Source organism: Trichomycterus rosablanca, chromosome 6 (genome assembly GCF_030014385.1).
Source record: "Trichomycterus rosablanca isolate fTriRos1 chromosome 6, fTriRos1.hap1, whole genome shotgun sequence".
In the NCBI taxonomy this organism is placed as follows: domain Eukaryota; kingdom Metazoa; phylum Chordata; class Actinopteri; order Siluriformes; family Trichomycteridae; genus Trichomycterus; species Trichomycterus rosablanca.
The window spans coordinates 3,521,432-3,538,122 of NC_085993.1; the positions used below are offsets into that span (position 1 = coordinate 3,521,432).

Here is a 16,691-nt window from a genome sequence, read left to right on the forward strand (position 1 = left end):
TCCAAATCACCACATGTGCCCTACACCCTAACCAGTATACGCTACACAGTGTTCCCTACTCTCGCTCCCTACTGCACCCACCGGGCTGAATCCACCAGATCAGATTATTTTACACATTAGTAATGTATTATCATTTATCATATCAGACATCATTTCACTCCAGTACACTGTCTGATTCCAGACAAGATTAAGAACAGAGAAACTCCTACATAGTGCACTACAAAGTGAACATGGTTTGAATAAGACGTGCAGAACAAAAAGGGGCGTGGTTTCACCTTCACTTTGGATTGGCTCTATACAGAACGGGCAGATCAACCTGACGCGGCACTTCACCTGTGAATCAGTGTTGCCAGATTGGACTGTTTCACGTCTGATTTAGGAGGGTTTTGTTTGGATTTGGAGTCTGGCTTTCTGGTTGAGGGACCTGCACAAAAGATGGTTTATTCACGGAAAGAAGTGCAAGACACTCATTTACATTTACATGACGCTTTTATCCAAAGCAACTTACAGTACTGTGGCATTATACTGTCCAGTAGGGTTAAGGGTCTTGCACAAGGGCCCAACCTAGCAGTGGTGGGGCTCGAACCAGCAACCTTTTTTATTTCTAGTCCAGCACCACTAGGCTACAACTGCCCTACGCTCCATACACTCACATTTACATTTTCGGCATTTAGCAGACGCCTTTTATCCAAAGTGACGTACTGGGACAGTATACAGTCCAAGCAATTGAAGGTTAAGGGCCTTACTCAAGGACCCAACAAAGGCAACCTGGCAGTGATAGGGCTTGAACCAGCAACCTTTTTGATTACTAGTCCAACACCTTAACCACTAGGCTACAGCTGCCCTACGCTCCATACACTCCATACGCTCTACTGCTGTTTGTGTGACTCCATTTCTGCCACATGAAAGGAAACGGTTGATGACGTGTGTCGGAGAAATTAAAATTGGGTAATTGGAAAGAGAACCATACCAATTGATCGGAGCATTCTTGTAGTCTCTAGCATACAGGTCTGATTTTTGAAGGGTGCAGAGATGGTTGTCCATCCAATAGGTACTAATCTAAGCTCTTTTACAGAGACTGTTGGGTTCTTTCCAACCTCTTTCCAAGGCTCTTCTTGACCTGATCACCAATTTGGCTGGACAGCTAACATGTGCCAATCATCTATAATTAAAAAATTATTAAAGCCACTGTGGTTCTTGGACACTCAAAGACCTTGATATTGTTTTTTATCCTTGTCCTGATTGATGCCTGGGTGTGCAGTGTGCATTGTTAGTACTTAAAGACCCAGGTGCACCCTTCCAAACTATGTCCAATTATTTTAGATTGAAAAGATCATTACAGCAAACAGGATGGATAGGGACTGCAGTTTTTGATATGGGCTACATTTAAAAAAAAAAAATTAAAAGCATGTTTTCACTTGGTAATTGTGGGTGATTAAGGTTAGATTCATGGTCAAATAAAAATTGTAATTATAATACAGTGGTACCTTGAAACTCAACATCAGTTGGTTCTGGGAGTGGCGTTGAGTTTTAAGGTATTTTTTCCCATAAGGATGTTTGGTAAACCTGTTAATGTGTTCCATGAGCCCGTGGAACTGCATATATTTCAGGCTTATGTAAAATGATGGGGTTGTTTTTGACACTTATACACTAAAAATAATACAAATATAATATAAAAACACTGAAATACAACTAAAAAAAAGTTAATTATCAATATAAAATACTGCACTTTAGCTTTACTTCTTTATTGTTTCCTTATGCATCCTAATTGTGGAGATGCTTGATCTTGGAATACTGTATTCTTGTCAGTAAAGGCGTATTCACATGAGAAGCGGCACAATAGCTTTTGTGCTGCTTTTTAATGACAAGCGTTTTAGACTCTCGAAAAAACGCTGATTCTCACAATTTCTCAGAAGCTCGAGCTGTAACACAAGTTTAAAAGTGAAACAGTGAGTAAAATCCAGATAAACACAGATACACGTGGAGCTTTTAGACTGGATTTGATGCTTATTCCACACAAATGCAGATTCGTCTCATATTCACACTTTGATGAGGTTTTACTGCACCGCTCAAGCCGAGCGCTGAACAAAGCGACTGTACATTATTAATTTGAAATTAAATAGTTCAAAACACGTTGAGCTTAAGGGAGACGTTGAGTTTAAGGGTACAAATTTCTCAACGAAGGGCATTGAGTTTCAAAGATTTTGAGTTTATGGGATGTTAAGTACCACTGTAAAAATGATAAACTAGAATCATTGCCACTTTATTTTAAAGTCAGTATTTCTTACTTTTATATGCTGGAGGTTTACTAGGTTTAATGTTTACTAGAACTTAATTCTATATACTATTATTGTACTTTAGGCACCACATTAACCTAACGTGCAATTCATCCTGTTCAGTAGGAGGCAGTAATTCATCTGAATATTCCCTGCAGCCTCCAACCCGGGTGCAGAAGAAAAGCTGCAGCTGAAAATATTAGTTTTTGATCACAGTTTTAATCAAAAGATCAAAATTCCTCTGAGGATTTAATCTGATGTGATGAATTAGCAAAAATAGAAGGAATTATTTGAGAGACAAATACTTGAGGTGTATTAGGTGGGTGGTGTGAATGTTTTGGCTCATCAGTGTATATTAGAACAATGTTGTAGCTTGGTTATGATGATGTTCTTACATGTGTAGTGTGTGTATGTGTGTGTGTATATGAATAGGATCTGACTAGACTTGTACAAACAGGCTTTAGTGTCAGCAGTGAGGTCTGCAGATCCACCAAAGCTGGATCAACTTTAATACAGCACATTACAGAGTGTTCTTGCTCTTTTATTATTCATTTAGTGTGGACATGCACACAGAAATCCAGAGTTCTTCAGGTGAAGGGACGGAAAGCTCTGTGGGACACGTCCCCTCTGTGAAGAAGCGGATCGGAGAACTCAGAATAAAACTTATAAAAGTGGAAGATTCTGAGGATGAAGATTATCTCTGTAAGTCCTTTCATTCTGACTAGGGTGGATTTTTTGAGTGAGAAATGGCATGATAAAGATAAATGGTGGATTTTCAGGTGGAGGAACTTCAGACTCTGTGGAGCACATCACCCCAGTGGACCAGCAGGTTAAAGCATGTCTGGAGATCCCTGTAAAAGAGGCAGAACCCAAAGAAGAAGACGGTAAGATGGACTGTAAAGTTGTTGTTTGATTGACGGCACACAGTTGCTCTTCTGATCTGGGTTTTCTTTTTAGATTTGACACTAATGCTTTACACCACAATTACCAACGTGATTTACTCATCGAAATGTGCCATAAACCAGATTTTACACCTGTTTATTTTGAATTGCTGAGTGTGACCTGCTTACAGTCTTTCTAGGTCCAAAGACAGGCAACAAAGAATTTGGATGAACCAGAACACAGTTTTATAGTTATGCTTAAAATGTTGCTGAAAACCCACAGAGACAAACAGAAAAACAGAAGCTGTTATCACAGCAAAGCTTTAAACTTAAATATCACACAGTGTGTCAAATAAAATTTGACAAGATGTTCCTAAATGACCTCATACACAAGCACTTTGTAGTTCTACAATTACTGACTGTAGTTCATCTGTTTCTCTTCATGCTGTTCTGCAATGGTCAGGACCCCCACAGGACCCCCACAGAGCAGGTATTATTTAGGTGGTGGATCATTCTCAGCACTGCAGTGATACTGACATGGTGGTGGTGTGTTAGTGTGTGTTGTGCTGGTATGAGTGGATCAGACACAGCAATGCTGCTGGAGTTCTTAAACACCTCACTGTCACTGCTGGACTGAGAATAGTCCACCAACCAAAAATATCCAGCCAACAGCACCCTGTGGGCAGCGTCCTGTGACCACTGATGAAGGTCTAGAACAGGGGTGTCAAACTCACGGCCCGCCGCGTCATTTGATCCGGCCCGCGAGAGCTTAAACGACTGTATGATTGTTGTGATGGTTCGAGTCGTTACAGAGACGCGCTTATAATTTAATGCGCTCCTGCGCCTTTAAGAGACAACGTGACATCGTAGTCATGACAACTAACTTTAACCTTCGCTAAGAAGCCATGTGACTTTTACGGCAAAAGAACGCGGGGTAGCGTAGTCAGTAATGTAAACAATAATAAATAAATACAAATAATTATATTGCAGTATAATACCCAAGCATTGTCTGTAAGTAGTGGCGTTTATATTCTCAGTTGTTAGTAAATGTTTAGTGAGTATATCACAGCGTTTACAAATTTACCGTAATTAAATACAATTGTTACGTTACTATAGCAATTAGTATCTTTACACACAATTTTAACTCGTTATTTTACGTTTGGTTAAATCTCATATTGTACCAGATGTAACACTGAACTACAGCTGTGTGCTTTTACTGTATTAGGTTCTTTATTGTTTTTATTCTTTGTATTTTAACTTCATTTTGATGCACACAGTGTCTCACACAGCTGGGAAGCAAATAAACCGACTGTATTCTGAAGGGAGCTGTCTGTCTGTCTGTCTGTCTGTCTAGCTGAGAAAGGGGGATAAACTATTAGTCAGGGCAGAATGATTGTCTTAAAAATACACTGTAATAAACTGTAAAATCCTAAATAAACTGCATCTTTCAAAATGCATGCTGATTTTGTGACCTGCAAAGTGACACAGCCCGCCAGTAGATGATGTTACACATACAGTATTTACACATGATCCTAAAATGTACAAAAAGATAATTAAGAAAATTAAGCATAAGGAGGAAATTTAATGAAAGTGAAAACAAGTTTGTGCTTCAGGAAGTGAAACCGGTGCGTCTCTTGTGTTATGAGGCCGTGTCTGTGGTAAAGTAGGACGATATAAATGCAGAATTCAGCCTCCAAGAAAAACAGCAATGTGACTGCAATCACAGCAGGATACGTTACAATCGGCCCTTTGAGGGCCACCCTAATGCTGATGTGGCCCTCGGTGAAAATGAGTTTGACACCCCTGGTCTAGAAGATGACCGACTCAAACAGCAGCAATAGACGAGCGATCGTCTCTGACTTAACATCTACAAGGTGGACCAACTAGGTAGGAGTGTCTAATAGAGTGGACAGTGAGTGGACACGGTATTTAAAAACTCCAGTGTCTGATCCACTCATACCAGCACAACACACACTAACACACCACCACCATGTCAGTGTCACTGCAGTGCTGAGAATGATCCACCACCTAAATAATACCTGCTCTGTGGTGGTCCATTGAAGAACAGGGTGAAAGGGGGCTAACAAAGCATGTAGAGAAACAGATGGACTACAGTCAGTAATTGTAGAACTACAAAGTGCTTCTATATGGTAATGTTATGGTTGATTAGTGTATAGTGTGACTAGTGATAAGGAGCCACATGTTGTTGCTTTTTTTTTTTTCATTTGTCCTCCCAATCTAGTTGTATCCAATTGCATTACACTTTCTCTCTACTGATGTTGATCTCTACCCTGACTGAGGAGAGCCGAGACACGTGTGCAGTAGTCACTGCATCCTTTTACCCGCGCAAGGCGAGTTCATATGCGGATCAGCTTTGCGTACGGAGAGCCACACCCTGATCAACGCAGAGATGTCAGCTCTGGTGTGCTAGCGTGTTTTACCGCTGTGCCACCTGAGCCCCCCTCGTTGTTGTTGCATTTTGTTGTTGAGTTTGAACTTTTCCCCGTTTTCTGCTCTAGATACGGACAGCAGCGTCCTGCAGGTCTTCCCCTGCTACCTGTGTCCACTGTCCTACACATCTCAGATTTACCTCCACAAACACATCAAGAGGTGCCACCACGAGGAATATGTGAGGCTGATGAAGTCGGGGGAGATCATCTATGACAATCTGGTGCCAACAACAAGCGTGAGTAGTCAGCAGACGTCACCTGGTACAACAGACACCAACAGTGTTCACAGGGGCGCCCCGAAAGCTGTTTACCACTGCACCGAGTGCGAGAGGAGTTTCACTGAGATAGGTTCTCTCAAGAAGCACCAGCTCATTCATACAGGAGAAAAGCCCTTCCAGTGCCTGCAATGTGGGAGGAGCTTTAATCGAGAGGATAACCTCCAACAGCACCAGCGCATTCACACCGGAGTAAAACCGTATCGGTGCTCAGTCTGCGGGAAGAGCTTCAATCTGAACAGTAACCTTCAGCGACACCAGCGCACTCACACAGGAGAGAAGCCGTATCGGTGCTCGGAGTGCGGAAAGAGTTTCATCCAGCAGAGCGACCTCCAGCTGCACCAGCGCGTTCACACCGGAGAGAAACCCTATCACTGCCTGGAGTGCGGACGGAGCTTCACACGGATCAGTAATTTCCGAACGCATCGGCGCATTCACACCGGAGAGAAACCGTACCGCTGTCTGCAGTCCGGGAAGAGTTTCACCCGGAAGACTCACCTCCAGCGGCATCAGCTCATCCGTGCGGGGGAGAAGCCGTACCCCTGCCCGGAGTGCGGGAAAAGCTACAGCGATAAATGTACTCTCAAAACACACCAGCGCATCCACACCGGCGAGAAACCCTACCAGTGCTCGCAGTGTGGGAAGAGTTTCAATCGGCACAGTCACTTTCAAACGCACCAGCGCATTCACACGGGGGAGAAGCCGTATCGGTGCTCACAGTGCCAGAAGAGTTTCACACAGCAGGTCACTCTCATCAAACACCAGCTCATTCACACGGGAGAGAAGCCGTATCACTGTCTGCAGTGCGGGAAAAGTTTCACACAGAGGGGCAGTCTCAAGCGACACCAGCGCGTTCACACAGGAGAGTAGCTGTGTTCCCGCTCACAGTGTTAGAGTGTTAGTGTGGAATAAGCGTCAAATCCAGTCTGAAAGCTCCATGTGTATCTGTGTTTATCTGGGTTTTCCTCCCTGTTTCACTTTTAAACTTGTGTTACAGCTCGAGCTTCTGAGACATTGTGAGAATCAGAATCAGCTTCTCCCAGAGTCTAAAACGCTTCTGGTTCAGAATAAAGCTTAACGTGGTTTAATGTAGTAAAAGAAGGAGACAGGAGCACTAAACTTCTCTTCATTATTACTGCTCATAAGTTCCTCCACTAATCACATTCCTCACTCGCTGTTTTACTACAATAAGTCACGTTAAGGTTTGTTCGTACGGCCTGAGTCGCTTTTACTGCATCATATCAAACAGTTCGTCTCATTGAAGGAGCTTTGAAAGGGTCAGCGGCAAACTGGGTCAAAGGAAAAAGGACACAGCCAGTTCAAAAGCACAGCTTCGTTTGCTCAGTTGTCATTAAGGGACACCAGAGTCTGGTCAGCCCTCTAAAGAAACAGTTGGTCATGTCTGAGGTTGGTAGGCCTGAATGGGGTATCACCTTCTTATGCCAACTTCACACTACACAACTTTCCAAGTGGTCAGGTCGCTGTACAGTTCACACTACACGACTGGATCTCTTGTAATCGGGAGTCTTTCAAGTCGGTGTGTATTTCACACTACACGACTGATCGGTGACAGAGGGTCTCACACTACACCGTCTATCACCAACTGGAATCGCAGGCGAGCTTCTCTGGTCTCCCAAAGTACGTTCTGTCACGAAAACAAACGCGAGAAGTGACGAGGGGTTTAATGATACCACGTCCAAAAATGCACGTCAACAAGTAGCGAGAGATCGAAGTTTGTGCGCTGATGTGCAGCGTAAAATCAAGGAGGAAAAATAAATGAATCTGAGTGGATTTGGCAACGTGAGCAGCTTGGATTGTTTTACAGTGAGTTGGAGGTTAATAAATATTTTTTGCAATGCAGCGTTGGTGTTTTGTAGGGAACGATCAGGTCAGAAATACTGTAAAACTTGTGTGTGTGTGTGCTGATGTATTCTGATATAAACTATATTACGCCCCTGTCCCACCTTTTTACACACCTCCCCTGCGTTTCCTCTCACACCGTATCTTGCGTTCTCATTGGCTGTTCGACATAGCACTCATTGCCAGTCGGCCGACTCATATCCAGATATTTGACATGCTAGATATATAACTTCAGTCGCACCGAGGTCTGTAAGTGCTCGGCGAGCCGCTCGGATCGAGTTGTTGAGTAGTTCACACATAGCGATCGAGAGCCGAGTTTCCATCGCCGAGTGAACACAGAGTTGCTCCCGAGCCGCAAATATAGTGCCGACCAGTCAAAAATCGTGTAATGTGAACTAGGCATAAATCTGTTCGAGACTCAAGTGCAGATGAATGTGTAAGTGTAACCAACAGTTTGTAAATTATGAAACTATTATGAAATATGACCTATTTACTGGGTGGGCCACATTTTCAGGGCTCACGAATAGCCTCACCAGTGCTGCAATGACCCATTTTGATTGATAAACTGTATTTAAGGTGACAAAGTGTAAAAGCCAGTGGTGATTGTATATCCACACCGATCTGTGTGCTGTAGTTTATACAATAATCAATGAATGTAGGAACCAGGTTGATGTTCCTAGTAAAGTGTATATAGAGTGTATATATCTATTATTTTCATCTCTACACTATTATCATACACACTGTTTTTCAGTGAATTTGAAATGGTACATTATTAAATTATTTATTATACATTTGTTCTCTGTATATTTGGATTTGTTTGATTTGATTTATTCTTTATGAAGTACTCTATAATAAATCCTATGAATATTTAAATTACAGTGTTATTACTAAAAACAAAGGGTTTTTTAATAGGTAAAATGACTAAAATGATTTCCCGCTGTCTCTGTCTGCTCTTAATCTCTCTTGCTCACTTTTTATTTTTCTGTTTCTTTGTGGATTTTGATTTTTGAAAACTTTTCTCACAATCGTAGTTCTCCTTTATTTATTTAATTTTCTTACCGACTGTTTCCAAATTCTTCTTTGCCAAACACGTTATTATAGTCAGAGTCGCTGTGGGTCCGGCTCCACTCATAAACTCGCCCTGGACGGTGGCGTAACTAGGAGCGCACACACACACACACACACACAGACAGACAGACAGACAGACAGACAGATATGTCACTCACATATCGCCGCAACAATATTGTAATATAATAATAATTCAATAACGACCTGGCGAGTGCAACCAATAAGTGCGGTGGCTGGTTGAGTTCATGTCGTGGAGGGCCCACTCCCGGCCATGGACCCCAGTGCACCTGCCCAAAGTGAGTGATTCTAGTCTGCAGTTCACGCTGGTGTTTAGTAGATGGCAGTAATTCACCCTAAACTGCCCTGCAGCCTCCAACCTCCGTGTACAGAAGAAGAGCTGCAACTGAAAATAAATATTAGTGGTTTCTGATTCACAGTTTTGATCTGATCGAGTTTATAATAAAAGATCGAAAATCTACTGAGGATTTAATCTGATTTAATTTATTCTGCTTAAAACACACAAGGTAAGTTTAACTGACGCTCCAATTATGATTTGTACTACATATATACACTGATCAGCCATAAGATTAAAACCACCTCCTTGTTTCTACACTCACTGTCCATTTTATCAGCTCCACTTACCATATAGAAGCACTTTGTAGTTCTACAATTACTGACTGTAGACTGTAGTTTTTCTGCATGCTTTGTTAGCCCCCTTTCATGCTGTTCTTCAATGGTCAGGACCCCCACAGGACCACCACAGAGCAGGTATTATTTAGGTGGTGGATCATTCTCAGCACTGCAGTGACACTGACATGGTGGTGGTGTGTTAGTGTGTGTTGTGCTGATATGAGTGGATCAGACACAGCAGCGCTGCTGGAGTTTTTAAATACTGTGTCCACTCACTGTCCACTCTATTAGACACTCCTACCTAGTCGGTCCACCTTGTAGATGTAAAGTCAGAGACGATCGCTCATCTATTGCTGCTGTTTGAGTTGCTCATCTTCTAGACCTTCATCAGTGGTCACAGGGCGTTGCCCACGGGGCGCTGTTGGCTGGATATTTTTGGTTGGTGGACTATTCTCAGTCCAGCAGTGACAGTGAGGTGTTTAAAAACTTCAGCAGCGCTGCTGTGTCTGATCCACTCATACCAGCACAACACACACTAACATACAATATAATCTTTAATCATGCTGATTTAATTCATGACGGATCACATCATTCTATCTGCAGACTTTATTAATAAAATATTTTTTTTAACAGTAAATATCCAATATAAACCAAACTTTTAGTTTGTTAGATTTATAAATCATTTTCTCTTTGTTTTTTTTTCTGTTACAGAATCAGAACTGAAGTATTTTAATGGAAACCAGCACAGAACCTCCATCCATTCCTGCTGCTGCTCCATCACAGGTGATGAACGTTTTTAATTTCAGTTGTTTAAAACACTGAATATTTATTATTATTAGACAGTGCACGTTTACATCTGAGGAGGATTTAACAGCTGCTTAACCCGCCGCTGTATAGAGATGTTATTAAATACTAAATATAAAACTATTACTTATAAAGAGTAATGAATTACTTATTTGTAGTTTTCACATTAAAACCACCCCCACACTGCCGTTGTGGCCATAACAGTCTCCATTCTTCTTGGAAAACATTTTACAAGATGTTGGAATGTGGAAATTTAGAGAAGCCAATCCACCTTCTGCTTGCTTTTTAAGAAGTGGGAGGAAAGAAAGATTTACAAGAAGACATTGTTCTATTACAGACAGTGACAAGCAGCAAGGATGGAACCCAGTGTTTAATCTGTACAAATATGTACGTTAAAGATAAATAGACAGACAGACAGACAGACAGACAGACAGACAGATAGATTTTTGAAGAAAGAAAAGGGAGAAAAAAAGAAACATAAAATAGAAGAAAAGGAAAGAAGAAATTCATACAGAAAAAAACTGCAACTAGGTAAATAGAAAATAAACAAAACAGGCAGCACTAAGCAAGAGAAAGTAAACAAAAGAAAAGAAAAAAACAAGAAAAAACAAGAAAGAAAACAGTGATTTGAGCCTTGGTGTCCTTAATGAACTAAAACTTTAAAACAATATATGAGGGATCTTCAAAAAGTTTCTGCACTTTTATATTGTGATTATAAGCGTAGTAGGTGGGTGTAGTAGGAGGAGTAATCGCTCGTGTCTGAGAGACTGAGAGAGGCTTATAGTCCGGATTTAGCTCCATCTGATTTCCACCTTTTTGGACGCTCAAAGAAGCTTTAAGGGGAAGAAGATTTTCATGTGATGATGATGTGAAAGCAGCGGCGCATCAGTGGCTACGAGCTCAACCAAAAACGTTTTTTGCTGACGGCATAAAGTCGGTACGATGCTGGAAAAATGCATCGGAAGGCGACTGTGTGAAAAGTGATGGAGTTTGTTTTTGAAATTCCTAATAAATAGAGATACACCGATTAGGCATAACATTATGACCACCTTCCTAATGTTGTGTTGGTCCCCCTTTTGCTGCCAAAACCGCCCTGATCTGTCGAGGCATGGACTCCACTAGATCCCTGAAGGTGTGCTGTGGTATCTGGCACCAAGATGCAAGATGTCAGCAGCAGATCCTTTAACTCCTGTAAGTTGTGAGGTGGGGCCTCCATGGATCGGACTTGTTTGTCCAGCACGTCCCACAGATACTCGATTGGATTGAGATCTGGGGAATTTGGAGGCCGAGTCAACACCTCAAAATAGAGTTAAAAAAGTGTGGAAACTTTTTGAAGAACCCTCGTATATATATATATATACTTTATATATTTTATTTTATTTGTTTTATTGCTCTGTTGTTATTAGCTTACCGAGGACTCGCAGACACAAACTTGTTCAGCTTCAGAGAAAGAAACATCGAGCTCTGTGGGACGCGTCACTTCTGTAGATCATCAGATCCGAGGTCTTCGTATAAAACTAATAAAAGTGGAGGAATCTGAAGATGAAGATCATGCCTGTAAGTCATTCAGCTCAAAAACACTCAAGAACTAGACTGGATCTAGAACCAGAGCTGGGATCTCGAATAGTACATCGTATCGAGTCTCGGCTCTGCCTGCCGGCTGGGCTGAGCAGCCACACGAACAACGATTGGCCTGTTGTTCAGATATGGGTGGGATTAAGCCGGATGGGGTCTCTCTCATAACTAATGCAACTATGACCTCTGCTGGCTGATTGATTGCGCCTGCACAGAGATGAGAAAAGATGCTCTCAGGGTGTGTCTCTCCGTACACAGTGCTGAGCTGCACTGCACTCGTCAAAGTGTAGGTGATAAGATGCATACGGCATATTAAAATATTTTTTTTAAATATATAATTATATCATTTAGTGCTAACATTTTATTAGCATTGATTCTTTCTGACTGCAGATCAGGTTAAATGTCGTGTGATTTTTCCCTGTAAGTATTTAAAGATAAATGATGGAACTTCAGGTGGAGGAGCGTCGAGCTGTGTGGAGCGCCTCGTTCCTGTGGACCAGCAGAATGAAGGAGTTCTGGAGAAGCATTTTAAGGAGGAAGAACCTGGAGATGAAGACATCTGTAAGATATCAGGTTGCACTGTGTTTTCATGAGAAAATGTTGAGTATAATCTTCATTCTTTTTTTTTCTTCCCCCAAATTTTCCTCCCAGTTTAGTCGTATCCAGTTACCTGATAGCATTTCGCTTCCTCTGTACTGATGCTGACCTCCACTCCTGACCGAGGAGAGCCGTGACTAACACACGTCCCCTCTGAATAGTTCATATGGGGCTCAGTCTTGCGCACGGAGAGTCACACACTAATCCCATTATCCCTCGTCTCTGTGCGGTGCCATCGATCAGCCAGCAGAGGTCGTAATTGCATCAGTTATGAGGAATCCCAGCCGGCACTCTCCCTACGAACGAGCCAATCATTGTTTGTGTAGGCGCCCAGCCTGCCGGTAGCAGAGCTGAGATTCATTTCATTTCTTCATGCTGTTTAGAAAGAATTCAGTTTTTGCTTTTTACCAATAATGGATTTTGGAAAATGTAGATGTGCATGTGGTGTGCCACCCGCTGTCTGTATTGTAAGCGGCCCTGTCCAATCAATAATCAATGCCCTTCCTGGAAGAAGTTATATTTCTAGCCCTTGACAGCAGGTTTTCTCTTCCAGACCAAATCCGAGCTCACTGCAGTTGAGGTTTTGTCCAGTTCTGTTGATTGAACATGATGGTCCAGTGGGCGTCTCCCTCTGTCAGTTTGACAGGACGTTGGAGACCTCAGATACCCCTTCAAACCTTCCTGTGCTGTGTATTGTAGCTTATTATACACACTGATCAGCCATAACATTAAAACCACCTCCTTGTTTCTACACTCACTGTCCATTTTATCAGCTCCACTTACCATATAGAAGCACTTTGTAGTTCTACAATTACTGACTGTAGTCCATCTGTTTCTCTGCATGCTTTGTTAGCCCCCTTTCATGCTGTTCTTCAATGGTCAGGACCCCCACATGACCACCACAGAGCAGGTATTATTTAGGTGGTGGATCATTCTCAGCACTGCAGTGACACTGACATGGTGGTGGTGTGTTAGTGTGTGTTGTGCTGGTATGAGTGGATCAGACACAGCAGCGCTGCTGGAGTTTTTAAATACTGTGTCCACTCACTGTCCACTCTATTAGACACTCCTACCTAGTCGGTCCACCTTGTAGATGTAAAGTCGGAGACGATCGCTCATCTATTGCTGCTGTTTGAGTCGGTCATCTTCTAGACCTTCATCAGTGGTCACAGGACGCTGCCCACGGGGCGCTGTTGGGTGGATATTTTTGGTTGGTGGACTATTCTCAGTCCAGCAGTGACAGTGAGGTGTTTAAAAACTCTGATCCACTCATACCAGCACAACACACACTAACACACCACCACCATGTCAGTGTCACTGCAGTGCTGAGAATGATCCACCACCTAAATAATACCTGCTCTGTGGGGGTCCTGATCATTGAAGAACAGGGTAAAAGCAGGTTAAAAAGGTATGTAGAGAAACAGATGGACTACAGTCAGTAATTGTAGAACTACAAAGTGCTTCTATATGGTAAGTGGAGCTGATAAAATGGACAGTGAATTTAGTCGGCCCCTTATTATGACCACCCCCTAAAACGTGCATGGTGTAAGGCATGTCATTATTTTCTTTTTTTTCTCCCCTTCTTCTGATCCAGATATGAAGAACGATATAATAAACGTCTTCTACTGCGCCCTGTGTTCACTGTCCTACACATCTCAGATTTACCTCCACAAACACATCAAGAGGTGCCACCACGAGGAATACGTGAGACTTGTGAAGTCTGGAGTGATCAAATATGAGAATCTGGTACCAAGAACAAGCTCCAGTAGTAAAGGAACCCCCTCTGATGGGCTGCATCCCAAACACACTCGAGGAGGGAATCGGAAAGACGCTTTTCTCTGCTCTCAGTGTGGAAAGGGCTTCGGTGAGAGGAGTTCCCTCAGGAAACACCAGCTCATTCACACGGAAAGAAAGCCGTACCAGTGCTCGGAGTGCGGGAAGAGTTTTAATCGGGAGGATAACCTCCACCAGCACCAGCGCATTCACACCGGAGAGAAGCCGTACCAGTGCTCGGTGTGTGGGAAGAGTTTTAATCTGAGGAGTCACCTTCAGCGCCACCAGCGCACTCACACCGGAGAGAAGCCGTATCACTGCTCTCAGTGTGGAAAGAGTTTCACCCAACACAGTACTTTCCAAACGCACCAGCGCACTCACACAGGAGAGAAGCCGTACCACTGCTCGGAGTGCGGGAAAAACTTCATCGCCATGAGTAATCTCATGAAGCACCAGCGCGTTCACACCGGAGACAAACCGTATTGCTGCACGGACTGCGGGAAGAGCTTCAGTCAGCAGCGCGACCTCCAGCTGCACCAGCACGTTCACACCGGCGAGAAACCCTATCGCTGCTCCGAGTGCGGAAAAGACTTCATCGCGATGAGCAATCTGATCAAACACCAGCGCATTCACACCGGCGAGAACCTGTATTACTGTTCGGACTGCGGAAAGAGCTTCACCCAGCGGCGCGATCTTCAGCGACACCGGCTGATTCACACGGGCGAGAAGCCGTACCGGTGCCCGCAGTGCGGGAAGAGCTTCACGCAGCAGGGGACTCTCCGGACTCATCGGCGCATTCACAGCGGAGAGAAGCCCTACGAGTGCGCGCTGTGTGGAAAACGCTTCACGCTGCACAGCAGTCTCCAGACACACCAGCGCATTCATACCGGAGAGAAGCCGTTTCAGTGCTCAGAGTGTGGGAAACGTTTCACACAGCAGGGTAATCTCCAGCGACACCAGCGCATTCACACGTGAGAGAACAATATCGTGCTGAAAGCATGGACAGTGTTTATCTATTCCAGGCCACAGGTGCATTAAAACCGATGTTAAAACCATGTTGCTTAGCTGTTAGTAATCAGAAGGTTGTCGATTAAGGCCCCAAGTTGCTTGGCAAGGCCTGTAATCCTCAGTTGCTCACATTGTATTCATAATTGTGAGGCATTTTGAATAAAAAAATGCCACAATCGTTGTCTTTTATATACTTTTTAGTCTCATTTTGCACAAAAACACACAGGGTCTGTCTGAAAACCTAATGATCTCTCTACAGAGATGCATTTTATGTCATCCTACATGCTCCCGAGAAGAAGGCATGTCTAAATCCTTAGATACCTCAAAATGCTGCCTACTAGGATGCCTTATTCTGACCGAATAATGAGTGAGCTCCGTGTGCTTCCTGAAGGCAATCCCAGCATTCAATGCGGCACGGAAATGAATTCAAATTTAATTTTTAATTGATATTTAGCCGGCATGATAGCAGGTTCTCACCTCAGCCTGTTGGTTTGAATGGCCAGAGACTAACTCAGTTAGCTAAGTAAGCTAACACTGCACCGGTAGGTTTGGTAAGACAGTTGAAAATCGATTCACATGTGTAACGATTTAAATGGGTTTACATGTATAATTAATCGATATTCACTTTAAACAGCAGAGGGCGCTGGCGCTATTCACCTCGCCTGGTTGACATCACTACAGGGTTGCCAGGTTCGGAATTTTCCAGCCAAATGTAATGTGGGATTTGCGGCATGGTGGCTAAGTGGGTAGCACTGTCGCCTCACAGCGAGAAGGTCCTGGGTTCGATCCCCAGGCGGGGCGGTCCGGGTCCTTTCTGTGTGGAGTTTGCATGTTCTTCCCGTGTCCGCGTGGGTTTCCTCCGGGTGCTCCGGTTTCCTCCCACAGTACAAAAACATGCAGCCAGGCTAATTGGAGAGACTGAATTGTCCTATAGGTACCGAGCCGCTAGGATGCATAAACCAGTGCATTGTAGTGCCGATCCCAAGCCCGGATAAATAGGGAGGGTCGTGTCAGGAGGGGCGTCCGGCGTAAAAACTGTGCCGAATCAATAATGTGGATCACGATCCGCCGGCGACCCCTAACGGGAGCAGCCGAGGAAATAGATTTAATGTGGGATTTGTTTTAAAGGTAAATGTGCAGCATTGTTTTGCATAGTTTGTACCTACCTCAGAAATAAAAGGGCATTCATTATTTAGATAAATAAAAGATCATCTCAAATACAGTATTTCATTTTATTTATGAGAAATAATAAAAGGAAACTTTGTCATAATTTGTCTTCAATTTCACTTTGTTTAAAAAATCGGGAAAAAATCGTATCGTAAACCCAGTATCATAAATCGCATTGCATCGTGGGTAGAGTGTATCATTACACCCCCACTGTCTAAGTAGTGTGTCTAAATAACCTGCCTTCTAAAGTTCAATGTCGGGTAGAATCCTCTCTATTTATGCAACTGCCCAGTTAGGCAGTAGGCAGCAAGGCAGCTCACTAGGATT

The 16,691-nt window shown here is 43.2% G+C and overlaps 2 protein-coding genes across 2 annotated transcripts in view; both read left to right on the forward strand.

Moving 5' to 3' along the window:
• Nucleotides 1-6,752, forward strand: part of LOC134316703 (zinc finger protein ZFP2-like) — a 445,247-nt gene extending 438,495 nt beyond the window's left edge. The window contains exons 4-5 of the mRNA XM_062997131.1: nucleotides 6,037-6,295; nucleotides 6,632-6,752. Of these exons, the coding sequence (XP_062853201.1) occupies nucleotides 6,037-6,295; nucleotides 6,632-6,752 (380 nt within the window). The remainder of the gene's footprint in view (nucleotides 1-6,036; nucleotides 6,296-6,631) is intronic.
• A 4,909-nt stretch (nucleotides 6,753-11,661) lies between these two features.
• Nucleotides 11,662-15,374, forward strand: LOC134316798 (zinc finger protein OZF-like). Its single transcript, XM_062997269.1, has 3 exons — nucleotides 11,662-11,801; nucleotides 12,245-12,380; nucleotides 14,011-15,374. The coding sequence occupies exons 1-3, from the start codon at nucleotides 11,787-11,789 to the stop codon at nucleotides 15,162-15,164; spliced, it is 1,305 nt and encodes a 434-aa protein (XP_062853339.1). The 5' UTR covers nucleotides 11,662-11,786; the 3' UTR covers nucleotides 15,165-15,374.
• Nucleotides 15,375-16,691: the final 1,317 nt, after the last annotated feature.